The 15,961-nt window shown below is 38.5% G+C and overlaps 1 protein-coding gene across 1 annotated transcript in view; it reads right to left on the reverse strand.

Moving 5' to 3' along the window:
• Nucleotides 1-810: 810 nt before the first annotated feature.
• The window catches only part of STK33 (serine/threonine kinase 33), a 109,609-nt gene continuing 94,458 nt past the window's right edge, over nt 811-15,961 (reverse strand). Inside the window, exon 12 of the mRNA XM_066252800.1 lies at nt 811-1,038. Coding sequence (XP_066108897.1) covers nt 811-1,038 — 228 coding nt within the window. The remainder of the gene's footprint in view (nt 1,039-15,961) is intronic.

A 15,961-nucleotide genomic window follows, 5' to 3' on the forward strand; every position in this document is an offset into this window, starting at 1 on the left:
CTGATGGGCTCCAATCAATCAAGCCATGGCTGTGGGAGGAGAAAAGAAAGAGAAAGAGAGAGAGAGTGAAGGGGGAAGGTAGGGGTAGAGAAGCAGACAGTCACTTCTCTTGTGTGCCCTGACCTGGGACTCAAACTAGGGATTCCACTTGCTGGGCTGACACTCAGGGCCAATACCCACTTCTTGTTAACAAAAAAATTAATGTGCATGGGTAACATCTGTCTTTTATTGACTCAATCAATGCATTGGGAATTTAGCAGCAAGTTAATGGCAAGCAGTTACAAAATCTATTTTTATATATATAAATTAAGTTGTTTTAAACAATCCATAGCAACCTACAATCACAAGAACACATGTGAATGAATGGCTGAAGCACTTCTTCTATTATGCCTCTGGTAAGTTTGTTAGCAATTTCCTAAATCTTCTAGTGCAAAGTGCACATAATTATTAGGAACCTCTGTTACCATGTCTGGCTCTCATTGCCCCTAAAAATAATTGTGCTGAAATCTAAAAATGTGAAGTAAAACTGAGCAAATACACCTGCAGCCTTGCTCTGAGGGCATCTGCTCCTCTAATCAACCCTGGAAAAAGTCTTGAGCGTTGATTTCAACCCAGCCCCGCCATCAGGCCTGTTGGTGGTGGTTCTTTAACACCACGCTGCTTGGAGATAACTAGCTTCAATTTTAAACTGGTGCAAACACACCACGGGGCTTGGTGGAGCTAAAAGGCTGAAAGCTCACACAGTGCTGTCCTTTTCACCTCCTACCCCCTCGTTTTAGCACTAGAAAGAGCAGCTCTGTTTTGTACTATTCAGCGTTGGCTGGAACCTTCGGGTTTCTTTCTGGTTTTAGGCAGGGCAATGTGTTTAGAAGTGCTTTTGGATGCTGTTCCTTGGCTTGAAGTCCTAGATTTCTCCAGTTCTCCCTTGATTTCAGCTGGAAGGTGTCTGCTGGATGTGGAATGTAAACTGGCCATGTCCAAGCTGTCCATAGTTTTCTTCTTACTGGTCACAGGAAATTTCTTTTTATGAGCAGTGGGCTAGAAATAAAAGACCTGGATTAATTTTCAGACACAAAGCAATATACATCAACTCAAAGAGCAAGGAACCACAAAACTGCCCTTCTACAAGCTGAACTCTCCAGGAGTGAGATAGAAACTAATCACACTGTAAACCTATTAAATGCCAAAGGAAGCTCCATTAGTGCCTTCAAGAAAATGGAATTGTTTAGTGTTTGGCATAGAACAAACACAAGATACAATTTCAGATCCTCTGGCACACAAAAGGAAGTACAGGTCTGGTAACACTGGCACAGGGAAGGCCACTGAGACGTGGCTGTACTCAATTCATCTTCACAGGGTTCTAGACAAGATGTGACATCTGCATGGATACCCCGACAAGCCCACAGTGACTGTTCTGTGTAACCTGGGCACAAAGTTGCTGCATAGGGCCCACTCCTTACAGTCTCATCACTCTGCACGATTCCAGGCACTGGCTTCTAATCCCAGTCACACCACATGGGCAGGTCTGTAGCCCTTTTGGAGTCTGGCTGCCTCGCTGTTATATGGGGAAAATGGTATTTGCACATTTACTACATGGGTTTACTATGAGAATGAGTAAGGTGGGGGCCATGAAAGTACTTTGTAGCTTCAAAGCACAAAACAAGTAGAATGGATTTGAACAGGCAATTGTACTTTCGCAGGTCACCCCACGCCACAGTAGAGGAAAAGGAGGTCTTTAATCCTGTCATGAGAGAAGCAGAGTCTATTTTGACCTTAGACCCATTTAAAAAGCAATCACTCCTAATTAAATGAAGTAGAGCATAGTGTTCTAACCGAGCAGAGACTGCCTCAGGAGACCTACACAAACAGGATGGGGGACGAGACAGGGGTGTGACACAGTGAGTGCCTGTGTGCAGAGAGTGATCTGGGAACGGCATCATACAGTTAGGACTCTGGTTAACTGAAAGTGAGCGCCCATGAGTTAATCATAAGGTTCACCATTTTCAAAGAAAAGATTACAGCTAATACAAAACAAACAAACCTAGTGTTTCTCTGATCACTCCGGCTCTCGTGATTGAAGTGATCAGGTTTTATACACAGTGGTAGCTTTTAATACATATTTTTCCAGTGAGTAAATGACCTCCCAGGGCTGCAGCAAAAACTGTAGGCCATTTAATGATTTTTTTGGTACCTGTATTTTAAGAGAAAATTTACCTGATGGTTCCTCATTGCCGAGGGCCCTGAAATACGTGCCTCTGCAGAACACCACTCACAGAGGACTTTACAACAGTGTATGCTCATTCTTGAGCTGGTAATTTTGTTCACTGAAAAGTTAATTTGTATAAATTTGGAAATGTAAACAGGTCCTTTTCTTCATATATTTTTCCCCCAAGAAAATTTCTGGGTTGCTTCTCTGTGTAGTCTTTCAAGAAACAGGAAATGCTTCAAGTGCATTCGCATTCAGTAACATAGGTTGTTCCCTCTTACTGAACACTCCCCTGCTCAGCAGTAGGGTGGGAGCACAACACCCACATGTTCTAGCATCTGGTGAGGGTACTCTTCTTTGTCTAGTAGCATCCTGGTTCTGAAGACATGAAGCCAATCATGGAAATTGCAATTCATAAAAATTTAATTCACTTGATATACAAATCCTATTAAAAGGTGAATCTAAGTGTAACCTTCTCTCTTTTGACATTTCCACCTTAAGAGGTGTCATCCAAGTCATTGAATCATGTTTTTTCAACATGTTCACAACTAATATTTTAGAAAATAGGGATAGAGACTCAGTCTTTTTCTTTTTAATGCATTCATGTCCCTATCTGGCTTAGTGTTTCCATTCTTCTTCACACTTCCATTTGTTAATTAACGTACTTGAGTTATTAAACTAATGCTCTTACCAGCAACAGATGAGTGCCTATCTTCTTATTGTTCTCAGTCTAGTATTTAATACATGTAAAACTAATATAGTCAACGATATTTTAATTGAGCTCCAGAATCGGCCTAAAACTCGCTGCACTGTGACAAATCACCATATTTGTTCCTTTGCTCCCTGGTAACATCAATGGGTAAATCAACTTACCTTTATACAAATGTTTATTGTAAATGCTGACAAGCTTCTGTGTACATGTGTGCATCTTGTTAAATATGATATGTGTGTATCCTTTTCCATTTCTCTTTGCTAATTTTCAACTATATTAAGTTTAGGAAACAGAATCATAAGAGCTTTCCTAAAGACTGGGTCTCCCCCTTAAATTTCTCCTCCTTGACACTGTTCTCTGATGCAAACAAAACATGGCCACAGGCTGGCCCTCATGCGGCCCTTCAGGCAGAGCTATAACTTTCTTCACCAAGGGCCACGTCTCTCATGTCCTTGGAACATAAACAGCCAAGGGAAATTCTAGCTTCCAGGCTTTGCTTTAGAAACATGAACAAATCTTAATTTTTCAGCAAAAACAGAGTTTAGGTTATAGATCATCTAAATTTTGGGTTTCTCTTTTTCTTTTCTGAAAGTTGATGGAATTCCCCAGAAACCTACACTGTCTCTAATACAATTTGAAAGTTTTACGAGTAATAGAGAAGTGAAAAGTGAAACTGCCAAGGCTATAGGAGTTACTAAGATCTTCCAGGTCATGAAAGGCAAAAAGTGATGACTGTACAAAGGGGAAGAAAGATGAGAGATGAACTTCACTATTCAGTTTTAGGGGGAAAGAGTTGAAAAGATCATTATAAGACTGTTGGCCATTATTACCAACCCAAGAAAGGAGATCTAAACATCACTGTAGACTGTTCTCTGAAGATACCAGTATACTATTGCATAGTGACCAAGAGAACCAGGCTCTCATCAGTGATCATCTTCAAAATTAAAAAAAAAAAAAATCTCTCTTTCTAGAAAACCATGAAGAATTCATACCTGAAACATGGTAACCAGTTTGAACAGCATAAAGAAACTAGAAAGGTTTACAGACAGGCTACTAATATGATCAATGGGTGGAGGTTTCTTTATGAGAGTTCTTCAGTCTAAAAATATAAAGAATTGGAGGATCTAGATTATCACAGCCTATAAAATGAAGAACGGCAAGCTTTCAGCACTGGGGCAGGACAGTCTCTCTGTGCGTGGCAGCCAACATGGTGGCACCAGGGGCTTATTGCTCTGCATTTCATGGTCCTACCATTTGGGACTGTTGAAAGAACAGTTTATCCTACTGGAGACAGAATGATAGGAAAGATGACCTTACAAGGTTCCCTTCAGTTCCATCTTTTAGTAATTCAGCATCCTTGGCCTAATTTCTCCAGCTCATATTACTAATCTTGAAAAAGGGCATAATGTGTGCAAGAAGAGATATGTAACAAGAAAGCTGGGATAAATATACATATTTCATTATTCAGTGGCATAACTTGAACCTGCTGAACTCTTCTGGTGATAATGGATGCAAAACCTGTAAGCTCTAGGCACATAAGCTAATACCAGTGCATGATTACTAGAAACTGTTACCATTTCTGTGAATTTTGAGTAAAATATATGCTATTTAAGTAAAGTGGTTTATCACCATAGCAACCATTTCTAGAGTCACACACTCAAATTATAGGCCTGAACAAGGTCCAAGTGACAAAACATTCTGATACAAGTTTTCAGCTATACTTTTGCTTGCAATGGTCATTCACTTCCTCTCACATTCCTGTGGTTGTCAGAAGGAAGAAGGAAGGGAAAGAAAAGCAAAGAGAAGAAAAGAAATTGATTCCCAAATATATAGATTTTTTTTATAAGGCTTCTCATATAAAGAGTTGGGTCCTATATGGAGTTAATGAAAATAAAATTTAACTTGCAAATTAGAGAGAGATACAAACATCTCTTTTTTTTTAATAATTAAAGACTCATTTATATTCAGTGAAATGTATACAATTCAAGTGTACAGTTATTTTTTCAATTTGTAAAATTAACTTTAACACGGTGACTGATCAATAAGAAGACATAGGTTTCAAGTAAATATTTTTATACCATTTGAACTGTTGATTATGTTGTACAGCCAGCAAAGTGAAATCATTTTCCGTCACCTTATATTTATCCCTCTTTACACCCTCTACCCACCACTCCCCCCACCCTTTCCCCACATACCCCTCCGCCTGATAACCACTTCACTTTTATCTATGTCCATGACTCTCAGTTTTATATCCCACTTATGTGTGAAATCATATAATTCTTAGCCTTTCCTGATTTACTTATTTCACTCAGTATAATATTCTCAAGGTCCATCCATGTTGTTGTAAATGATACTATGTCATCATTTCTTATGCTGAGTATTATTCCATTGTACATATGAAACACATCTTCTTTATCCAATCAAGGGACACTTTGATTGTTTCCATGACTTGGCCACTGTGAATAATGCTGTGATGAACATGAAGGTGCATGTGACTTTATGTACCAATGTTTTTGAACTTTTGGAGAAGATACCCAGTAGAGGGATTGCTGGGTCATAGGGTAGTTATATTCTTAATTCTTGAGGAATAACCATACTTTCTTCCATTATGGCTGTACTATTTGCATTCTCATCAACAGTGAACAAGGGTTCCTTTTTCTCCACAGCCTCTCAAACACTTGTTATCACCTATCTTATTGATAATAGCCAATCTAACAGGTATGAGGTGGTAGCTCATTGTAGTTTTGATTTGCATTTCTTGAATAGCTAGTGAAGATGAACATCTTTTCATGTATCTGTTGATCATTTGTATTTCCTCTTGGGAGAAGTGTCTGTTCAGGTCCTCTCCCTATTTTTTAATTGGAATGTTTGCTTGTTTGTTGCTGAGCTTTGTGAATTCTTGATATATTTTGGATATGAACCCCTTATTGGAACTGTTGTTTGCATATATCAGCTCCCATTTAGTTGGTTACCTGTTTGTTTTGTTGTCAGTTTCTTTTACTGTGCAGAAGGTTTTTAGTTTGATATAGTCCCGTTCATTTATTTTTGCCTTTACTTCCCTTGCCTTTGGGGTCAAATTCAAAAATTGTTCTCTACTGCCAAGGTCCATGAGCTTAGTGCCTATGTTTTCTTCTATGTAATTTATTGTTTCACATCTTATATTTAGATCCTTGATCCATTTTAAATTACTTTCTGTGCAGGGGGACAAAGTAGTTAAGTTTCATTCTTTTGCATGTGGCTTTCCAATTTTGCAGCACCATTTATTGAAGAGGCTTTCTTTTCTCCATTGTATGTTTTTGGCTTCTTTGTCTAAGGTGATTTGTCCATATATATGTGGCTTTATTTCTGGGCTCTCAATTCTGTTCCATTGGTCTGAATGTCTGTTTCTCTGCCAATACCATGTTGTTTCAATTATCATGGCTCTGTAGTATAACTTGAAGTCAGGCCAGTCTGAGCCCACACTATAGTCTTTCTACAGAAGATTCTGTGGGGAGACCAGGCACCTGCAAAAAGAAGTGGAGCAGCTGAAAAGTGAAGGCAAATCTTATGGAGCTTGGGGCTTTTACTGAGTTGCTGTCATCTCTGAGCAGGAGGAAGCTGGTCCTTATACATAGGTTGGCCCTTTCCACACTATCAGGGCACAGGAAATGCAGATACAAACAGCGAACAGAGTAGTAGCTCCAGACAGGTAGCCCATGGCAGGTTACAAACAATGGGTGATGCCAACCCAAGAAGACCTAGAATCAACACACCAGTAGTGGGTGACAGATAGCACCAACCCTAGACTCAGGTAACTCCACAAGCAGCACACACAAAGGAGGAGCCTAGCAGGTACTAGACACTGTGGAGACTAAATACGACCAACAGGACAGACATTGTACAGTGTCTAATACACATGATCAAGGTTGACTGTTAGAGCCAGCCAGCCTGAAGGAACAACTGCACTCAGGAAAGGACCAACTGCATTTAATACTCACATAAAACAGGAGGGAAAATACTACCCTCAAGAAGCATTCCTAGAGCAAGGAAATCAGCCTGCAGATCAGTACCACTAAGCCCACCTTCCTCATAAAGACACTACAACAAATTTCAAAGTCAGACAGCACTACCTAATACACAGACAAAATGGGCAGACAAAGAAAGCAATATGACCCAAATGAATCAACAAAAGAAATCCCCTGAAAAAGAACTAAATAAAGTGGAAGTAACCAAACAACTAGATGCAGGGTTTAAAATAATAATTTTTAGGATGCTCAAGGATGTTAGAGCAACAATGGATGGTCATAATGAGTACCTTAATAACAAGATAACAAGCATCACAAAGGACACTAAAATCATAAAAAAGAATTAGTCAGAAATGACAAATACAATATCAGAAATGAAGACTGCACTAGAAGAAACCAACATCAGGTTGGAAAAAGCAAAGATGGAATCAGCAATTTAGAGGACAAGATAAATGAAAGCACAGAAGCAGAGCAACAAAATGAAAAGAGGATAAAAACGACTGAGGAAACTCTAAGAGATCTCTGTGGCAACATAAAGAGAAACAACATCCTCATCATAGGGGTTCCTGAAGGAGAAGAGAATGAACAAGGGATAGAGAACCTGTTTGAAGAAATCATACCTGAAAATATCCTGAAATTGATGAAAGAAAAAGTCACACAAGTTCAAGAAGCACAGAGAGTCCCTTTAAAGAGAAACCCAAGGAGGCCTACACCAAGACACATCATAATCAAAATGCCAAAGTTAAGAGACAAAGAAAAAATACTAAAAGCTGCAAGAGAAAAGCAGTAATTACCACCAGAGGATCCCCATAAGGATGACATCTGACTTCTCAACAGAAACACTTGAGGCTAGAAGGGATCGGCAAGAAATATTAAAAGTGATGCAAAACAAGAACCTACAACCAAGACTACTTTATCCAGCAAGGCTCTATCATTTAAAATTGAAGGAGAAATAAAAGCTTCCCAGGCAAAAAAAGACTCAAGGAATTCATTACAACCAAACCAGTACTGCAAGAAATGTTAAGGGGCCTGCTGTAAAAACAGTAAAGGAAAGAAGAAATCGAGAGAAAGAGGATTGTAGATTTAAAACTAAAATGTCAATAAATAAATATCAATAACTACCTTAAGTGTAAATGGATTAAATGCTTCAATCAAAGGGTAGCTTGACATAGGGTAGCTGCATGGATAAGAAAACAGGACCCGTACATATGCTGTCTACAAGAGACCCACCTCAGGTCAAAAGATACACATAGACCGAAAGAGAAGGGGTAGAGAAAAGTATTTCATGCAAATGGAAATGAAAAAAAAAAAACTGGGGTAGCAATACCTATATCTGACAAAATAGCCTTTAAAAGAAAGGCTATGGTAAGGGATAAAGAAAGCCACTACATAATGATAACGAGAACAATCAAACAGGAGGATATAACCATTCTAAATATTTATTTGCCTAATATAGAAGCACCTAAATATATAAAGCAGATTTTGATGGACATAAAGGGTGATATTGACAGCGATACTGTAATAGTAGGAGATTTTAATACTGCACTAACATCAGTGGATAGATCCTCAGACAGAAAATTAACAGAGAAACAGGAACTTTAAATGACACACTAGATCAACTGGACTTACTTGATATCTTCAGAACCTTTCACCCCAAAGCAGCAGAATATACATTCTTTTCAAGTGCTCATGGTACATTCTCTAGGATAGACCACATGTTAGGACACAAAACAAGTCTCAATAAATTTAAGAAGACTAAAATCATATCAAGCAATCATATCATGCCATTATGACCCGCATCTTCTCTGATCATAATGGCATGAAACTAGAAATCAACTACAATAGAAAAACTGAAAAAGCTCTTGGAGGCTGAATAGCATGTTAATAAATAACTAATGGGGTGATGTCAGAGAAATGGCACCATAAGGAGTGATACCAATAAATCTCCCCCAAAATTCAACAAGATCTTTAACCAGAGACAGAAAAATCTATCCTTGGAGCCTCCAGAAGTTTCACACTAAATGCGAAGGTATGATCAAGCGAAAAATTGACTAAATATATAATCAACCTCGAAAGAAATAAGGAGGAAGAAACACTCTGCCTTCCTCACTAACCTAAATAAGGGCTGCTTTCACTGGGAACTGAGAGTATAGGAACTAAGGCGGGCATAGGGTGTGAATAGAACCAGACTGCGGCACAAACGTCCGAACCAGGCTATGGCACAGACATCCAAGCCAAGGAAAAACTGTGCTTGTGGCAACCCAGTCAACACAAGCTAACGCTCGCGCCAAATCCATACAAAGAAAGGCACTTGGGACAGCCATCTACCCCATCTCCTGGTCGGTGTGCGCAGATAGTGGGCGAGAGATTCCCCCTAGAGCCCTGGGAGTGGACACCCGTGTCACCGGACAGAGGGGCAGAGTCAGAGGCCTTTGTGTGGGCTGAAACCGGAATCTCGGGGTTGCCCCTGTGCCCCAAAAAGCAGGACATGGGGAGGGAGCAGGAGCAAAATTCCCTACGCTCGAACTTTTCTGTTCAGGTAGGGCGCCTCACTCGGAGTGAGAGGAAGCCGGCCTGATATCCTGGTTGGCGTGTGCGGAGAGAGGGCGAGAGATTCCCCCGGGAGTGGGCACCCATGTTCCCAGAAAGAGGGGCAGAGTCAGAGGCCTTTCTGTGGGCTGAAACTGGAATCTTGAGGTCGCCTCTGCGCCCCGAAAAGCAGTGCGTGGGGAGGGAGTGGGAGCGAAATTCCCTACGCTTGAACTTTTCCATGTGGGCTGGGCGCCTCACCGGGAGTGAGAGGTGGCTGGCCAGATATCCTGGTCGGCGAGCGCAAATACTGGGCGAGAGATTCCCCTGGGAGTGGGCGCCCGTGTTCCTGGACAGAGGGGCAGAGTCAGAGGTCTTTGTGTGGGCTGAAGCCCCACCTGATTATGCTAGGGGCTCTGACTGATTGAGCCTTACCCAGAGCCCTGTGCTGACTGGGAGTAGAGTGGGGATTTGCCAGCTATTTGAGCCTCTTACTCTCCAGGCAGAGGCAGCAGCAACCCTATAGCTGGATCATCAGGCTACTAATTCAGGAAGGAAAGACTAGGAGAGAGGCTCCAGGAACACAGACTCCCTCATTGGCGGAGCCTGCAAATGCTAATGAGCCTTGACTGCCAATGAGACTGAAGCCCAATATATGACATCGCCATAGAGACTTATCAACTGCAAACCTCTACCTGAGCGTGCCACAGGGGCAGAACCCAGGGTACAGAGTCACTGACCAGGAAGAGGGAGAGAAAAGAAAAAGCAAGAAGATAACCTCTCAAAATCAAAAATAATCCACAGACTTTATAACCTATCCCATTTTATTATATTTGTTTATTTGTTTCTCTTATCTTCCTGTCTTGATTATTTTCTTCCCCTTCCAATTTGGTCATTTAATTCTCTGCCGGTCTTACTCTCTCCTCTCCTTGAACTATACTACCCATAAGTGTTACATTTCCCATTATCTTTTCTTTCTTCTTCCTTTCTCTCTATGAGGGTTGCACTACAAAACCCTTAACTCTCTCTCTCTGTGTCCTTTTATTTTTTTCTTCTTTTTGTGTTTTCCTCTTTCTTTTTTTTTCTCCCTCTATATTAGTTTCTTCTTTTCTCTTTACTTTTCTTCTCATTCAATCCTCAATCATGAACAAATTATTTTATCTGGGACTCAAATTTTTCTTTGTGGCACTTTGTGGGGTTTTTACTTCGCTTTTTTAACTCACTAGTAGTGCTCCCATCTCTGGCTCTCCATTTTAGTTCTTGTTCCACTAAATACAATAGTAATTTTTTAATTTGTCCCCCCATTTTCCTGTTTCCCTCATATTCCTCTCACCATATCTCTTAGTCAACCATCACCTAAAAGCAAATCATTTTATTCTTGACCCAAATTTTTTCCTTTTTTGCATTTTGTGGGACCATACCCCCTTTTTTGCCCCTTTATCACTTCTCCCCAACTCAGGCCCTCCATTATAGGTAGTTTTTGTTCTATTTAGCACAATATAATTCACACTTCACCACAAGATTTTCTCAAGAAGGAGGGGAGAGAAGAGGAGAGGAAAAAAAGGGGGGGGAATAATAATTTTTTAATCCTTTTTTATTTTTTTTAACTTTTTATTCTTTATTAATTCTCATTAATACTATCAACAAAACCACCCTCAGATACCATTAAGGAAAAGGAAATTGAATATCATGGATACAAAAGACAGAGAGATAGCACAGATAGATGAGAAAAAAACCTATGGAGAAAAATTTTGATATATTGAAAATCTTGGAGCTAAATGACAGAGAATTTAAAATAGAAATCCTAAAAATACTCAGAGATATACAAGAAAACACAGAAAGGCAATTTAGGGAGCTCAGAAAACAACTCAATGAACACAAAGGATATATTACCAAGGAAATTGAAACTATAAAAACAAATCAAACAGAGATGAAAAACTCAATTCACGAGCTGAAAAACGAGGTAACAAGCTTAGCTAATAGAACAAGCCAGATAGAAGGTAGGATTAGTGAAATAGAAGACAAGAAACTTGAGGCACAACAGAAAGAAGAAGAAAGAGACTCAAAAGTTTAAAAAAATAAGAAAGCCCTACAGGAATTGTCTGACTCCATCAAAAAGAATAACATAAGAATAATAGGTATATCAGAGGGAGAAGAGAGAGAAAATGGAATGGAGAACATATTCAAACAAATAATAGATGAGACCTTCCCAAGCCTGTGGAAAGAACTAAAGCCTCAAATTCAAAAAGCAAACAGAACTCTGATTTTTCTTAACCCCAACAAACCTACTCCAAGGAACATCATAATGAAATTGGCACAAACCAACGACAAAGAAAAACTTCTCAAGGCAGCCAGGGAAAAGAAGAATACAACATATAAAGGAAGGCCCATTAGATTATCATCAGATTTCTCAACAGAAACTCTACAAGCTAGAAGAGAGTAGTCCCCAATATTTAAAGTCCTGAAAGAGAGGAACTTTCAGCCATGAATACTATACCCATCAAAGCTATCCTTCAAATATGAAGGAGAAATAAAAACATTCACAGTTACAGAAAAGATGAGGGAATTTATCATCAGAAAACCCTCACTCCAGGAATTACTAAAGGGGGTTTTCCAACCAGATTCAAAGAACAAAACAAAACAAAACCACAAGTAAAAGCTCCATGAAGAACACAATAAAACCAAATTTAAACTGTGACAACAAAAAAAAAAAAGGGGGGGAGAGAGCACAGAGATTAACAGTAGCAAAGGACGATGGAGTGCAAAAGTACTCACAAGATAGTGCACTACAATGAACAGGGTAGGAACCCTTTTCATTACTTAATGATAACCAGTATTGAAAAAACCACCACAGAAGCACATGATTTAAAAAAGATAGCAACAGAGGAAAGATGTATGGAATACAACCAAACAAAAACAAAAGATAGAAAAACGAAAGAGAAGAATCAAACAAGACACAAAACTAACAGAAAGTAATGTATAAAATGGGAATAGGGAACTCACAAGTGTCAAAATTACACTAAATGTAAATGGATTAAACTCACCAATAAAAAGGCACAGAGTAGCAGAATAAATTAAAAAAGAAAATCCAACTGTATGCTGCCTACAAGAAACTCATCTAAGCAACAAGGATAAAAAAAAATTTAAAGTGAAAGGCTGGAAAACAATACTCCAAGCAAATAACATCCAAAAAAAAAAAGCAGGCGCAGCAATACTCATATCTGATAATGCTGACTACGAGACAGCAAAAGTACTCAAAGACAAAAATGGTCATTTCATAATGACTAAGGGGACACTGAATCAAGAAGACATAACAACTCTTAATATATATGCACCAAACCAAGGAGCACCAAAATATATAAGACAGCTACTTATTGACCTTAAAACAAAGACTGACAAAAGTACAATCATACTTGGAGACCTCAATACACCGCTGACGGCTCTAGATCGGTCATCCAAACAGAGAATCGATAAAGATATAGTGGCCTTAAACAAAACACTAGAGCACCTGGATATGATAGACATCTACAGGACATTTCATCCCAAAGTGACAGAGTATACATTTTTCTCCAGTGTACATGGATCATTCTCAAGAATTGACCATATGTTGGGCCACAAAAACAACATCAGCAAATTCAGAAAAATCAAAGTTGTATCAAGAATATTTTCTGATCATAAAGCCTTGAAACTAGAATTCAACTGCAAAAAAGAGGAAAAAACCCCCATAAAAATGTGGAAACTAAACAACATACTTTTAAAAAATGAATGGGTCAAAGAAGAAATAAGCACAGAGATCAAAAGATATATACAGACTAATGAAAATGACAATACGACATATCAGAATCTATGGGATGCAGCAAAAGCAGTGATAAGAGGGAAGTTCATATTACTTCAGGCCTATATGAACAAACAAGAGAGAGCCCAAGTGAACCACTTAACTTCACACCTTAAGGAACTAGAAAAAGAAGAACAAAGACAACCCAAAACCAGTAGAAGAAAAGAGATAATAAAAATCAGAGCAGAAATAAATGAAATAGAGAACAGAAAAACTATAGAAAAAAATAATAGAACAAGGAGCTGGTTCTTTGAAAAGATCAACAAAATTGACAAACCCTTGGCAAGACTTACCAAGGAAGAAAGAGAAAGAATTCATATAAATGAAATCCAAAATGAAAGAGGAGAAATCACCACGGACATCATAGATATACAAAGAATTACTGTAGAATACTATGAAAAACTTTATGCCACTAAATTCAACAACCTAGAAGAAATGGATAAATTCCTAGAAAAATACAACCTTCCTAGACTGAGTCAAGAAGAAGCAGAAAGCCTAAACAGACCAATTAGTAGGGAAGAAATAGAAAAAACTATTAAAAACCTCCCCAAAAATAAAAGTCCAGGCCCAGATGGTTATACTAGCAAACTCTATCAAACATTCAAAGAAGATTTGGTTCCTATTCTACTGAAAGTCTTCCAAAAAATTGAAGAAGAAGCAATACTTCCAAACACATTTTATGAGGCCAACATAACCCTCATACCAAAACCGGGCAAGGACAGCACACAAAAAGAAAACTACAGACCAATATCTATAATGAATACAGATGCTAAAATACTAAACAAAATACTAGAAAATTGAATACAACAACATATTAAAAAAATAATACATCATGATCAAGTGAGATTCATGGTTCAACATACGTAAAATGGTTAACATAATACGCCATTTCAACAAAACAAAGAACAAAACAATAGATGCAGAAAAGGCATTCGATAAAATACAACACAACTTTATGTTTAAGACTCTCAACAAAATGGGTATAGAAGGAAAATATCTCAACATGATAAAGGCCATATATGATAAACCATCAGCTAACATCATATTAAATGGCACAAAACTGAAGGCTTTCCCCCTTAAATCAGGAACAAGACAGGGTTGTCCACTCTCTCCACTCTTATTTAATGTGGTGCTAGAGGTTCTAGCCAGAGCAATCAGAGAAGACAAAGAAATAAAAAGCATCCATATCAGAAAAGAAAAAGTAAAGGTATCACTTTTTGCAGATGATATGATCCTATACATTGAAAACCCCAAAGAATCTACAAAAAGACTACTAGAAACAATATGCCAATACAGCAAGGTCGTAGGATACAAAATTAACATACAATAGTCCATAGCCTTTCTATATGCCAACAATGAATCATTTGAGAATGAACTCAAAAAAATAATCCCCTCACTATTGCAACAAAAAAAATAAAATACCTAGGAATAAACATAACAAAGAATGTAAAGGACTTATATAATGAAAACTACAAACCATTGTTAAGGGAAATCGAAAAAGATACAATGAGATGGAAGAATATTCCTTGCTCTTGGATAGGAAGAATAAATATAATCAAGATGGCCATATTACCCAAAGCAATATACAAATTTAATGTGATTCCCATCAAAATTCCAATTACATTTTTTAAAGAAATGAAACAAAAAATCATCAGATTTATATGGAACTATAAAAAACCCCAAATAGCCAAAGCAATCCTAAAGAAAAAGAACGAAGCTGGGGGCATTACAATACCTGACTTCAAACTATATTATAGAGCCACGACAATCAAGACAGCATGGTATTGGCAGAAAAACAGACATTCAGACCAATGGAACAGAATAGAAAACCCAGAAATAAAACCACATATATATAGTCAAATAATTTTTGAGAAAGGGGCCAACAACACACAATGGAGAAAAGAAAGCCTCTTCAACAAATGGTGCTGGGAAAACTGGAAAGCCACATGCAAAAAAATGAAACTGGACTACAGTTTGTCCCCTTGTACAAAAATTAATTCAAAATGGATCAAAGACCTAAATATAAGACCTGAAACAATAAAGTACATAGAAGAAGACATAGGTTCTCAACTCATGGAACTTGATTTTGCCTGACCAGGTGGTGGCGCAGTGGATAGAGCGTCGGACTGGGATGCGGAAGGACCCAGGTTCGAGACCCCGATGTCACCAGCTTGAGCATGGGCTCATCTGGATTGAGCAAAGAGCTCACCAGCTTGGACCCAAGGTCGCTGGCTCCAGCAAGGGGTTACTCGGTCTGCTGAAGGCCCACGGTCAAGGCACATGTGAGAAAGCAATCAATGAACAACTAAGAAGTCGTAACGCGCAACGAGAAATTGATGATTGATGCTTCTCATCTCTCTTCGTTCCTGTCTGTCTGTCCCTGTCTATCTCTGCCTCTATAAAAAAAAATAAAAATAAATAAATAAATAAAATAAACTCATGGACCTTGGTTTTAAAGAGCATTTTATGAATTTTACTCTAAAGGCAAGGGAAGTGAAGGCAAAAATAAATGAATGGGACTACATCAGACTAAGAAGTTTTTGCTCAGCAAGAGAAACTGACAACAAAATAAACAGACAGCCAACTAAATAGGAAATTATATTTTCAAACAACAGCTCAGGTAAGGGCCTAATATCCAAAATATACAAAGAACTCACAAAACTCAACAACAAACA

This window comes from Saccopteryx bilineata, chromosome 1 (assembly GCF_036850765.1).
Source record: "Saccopteryx bilineata isolate mSacBil1 chromosome 1, mSacBil1_pri_phased_curated, whole genome shotgun sequence".
In the NCBI taxonomy this organism is placed as follows: domain Eukaryota; kingdom Metazoa; phylum Chordata; class Mammalia; order Chiroptera; family Emballonuridae; genus Saccopteryx; species Saccopteryx bilineata.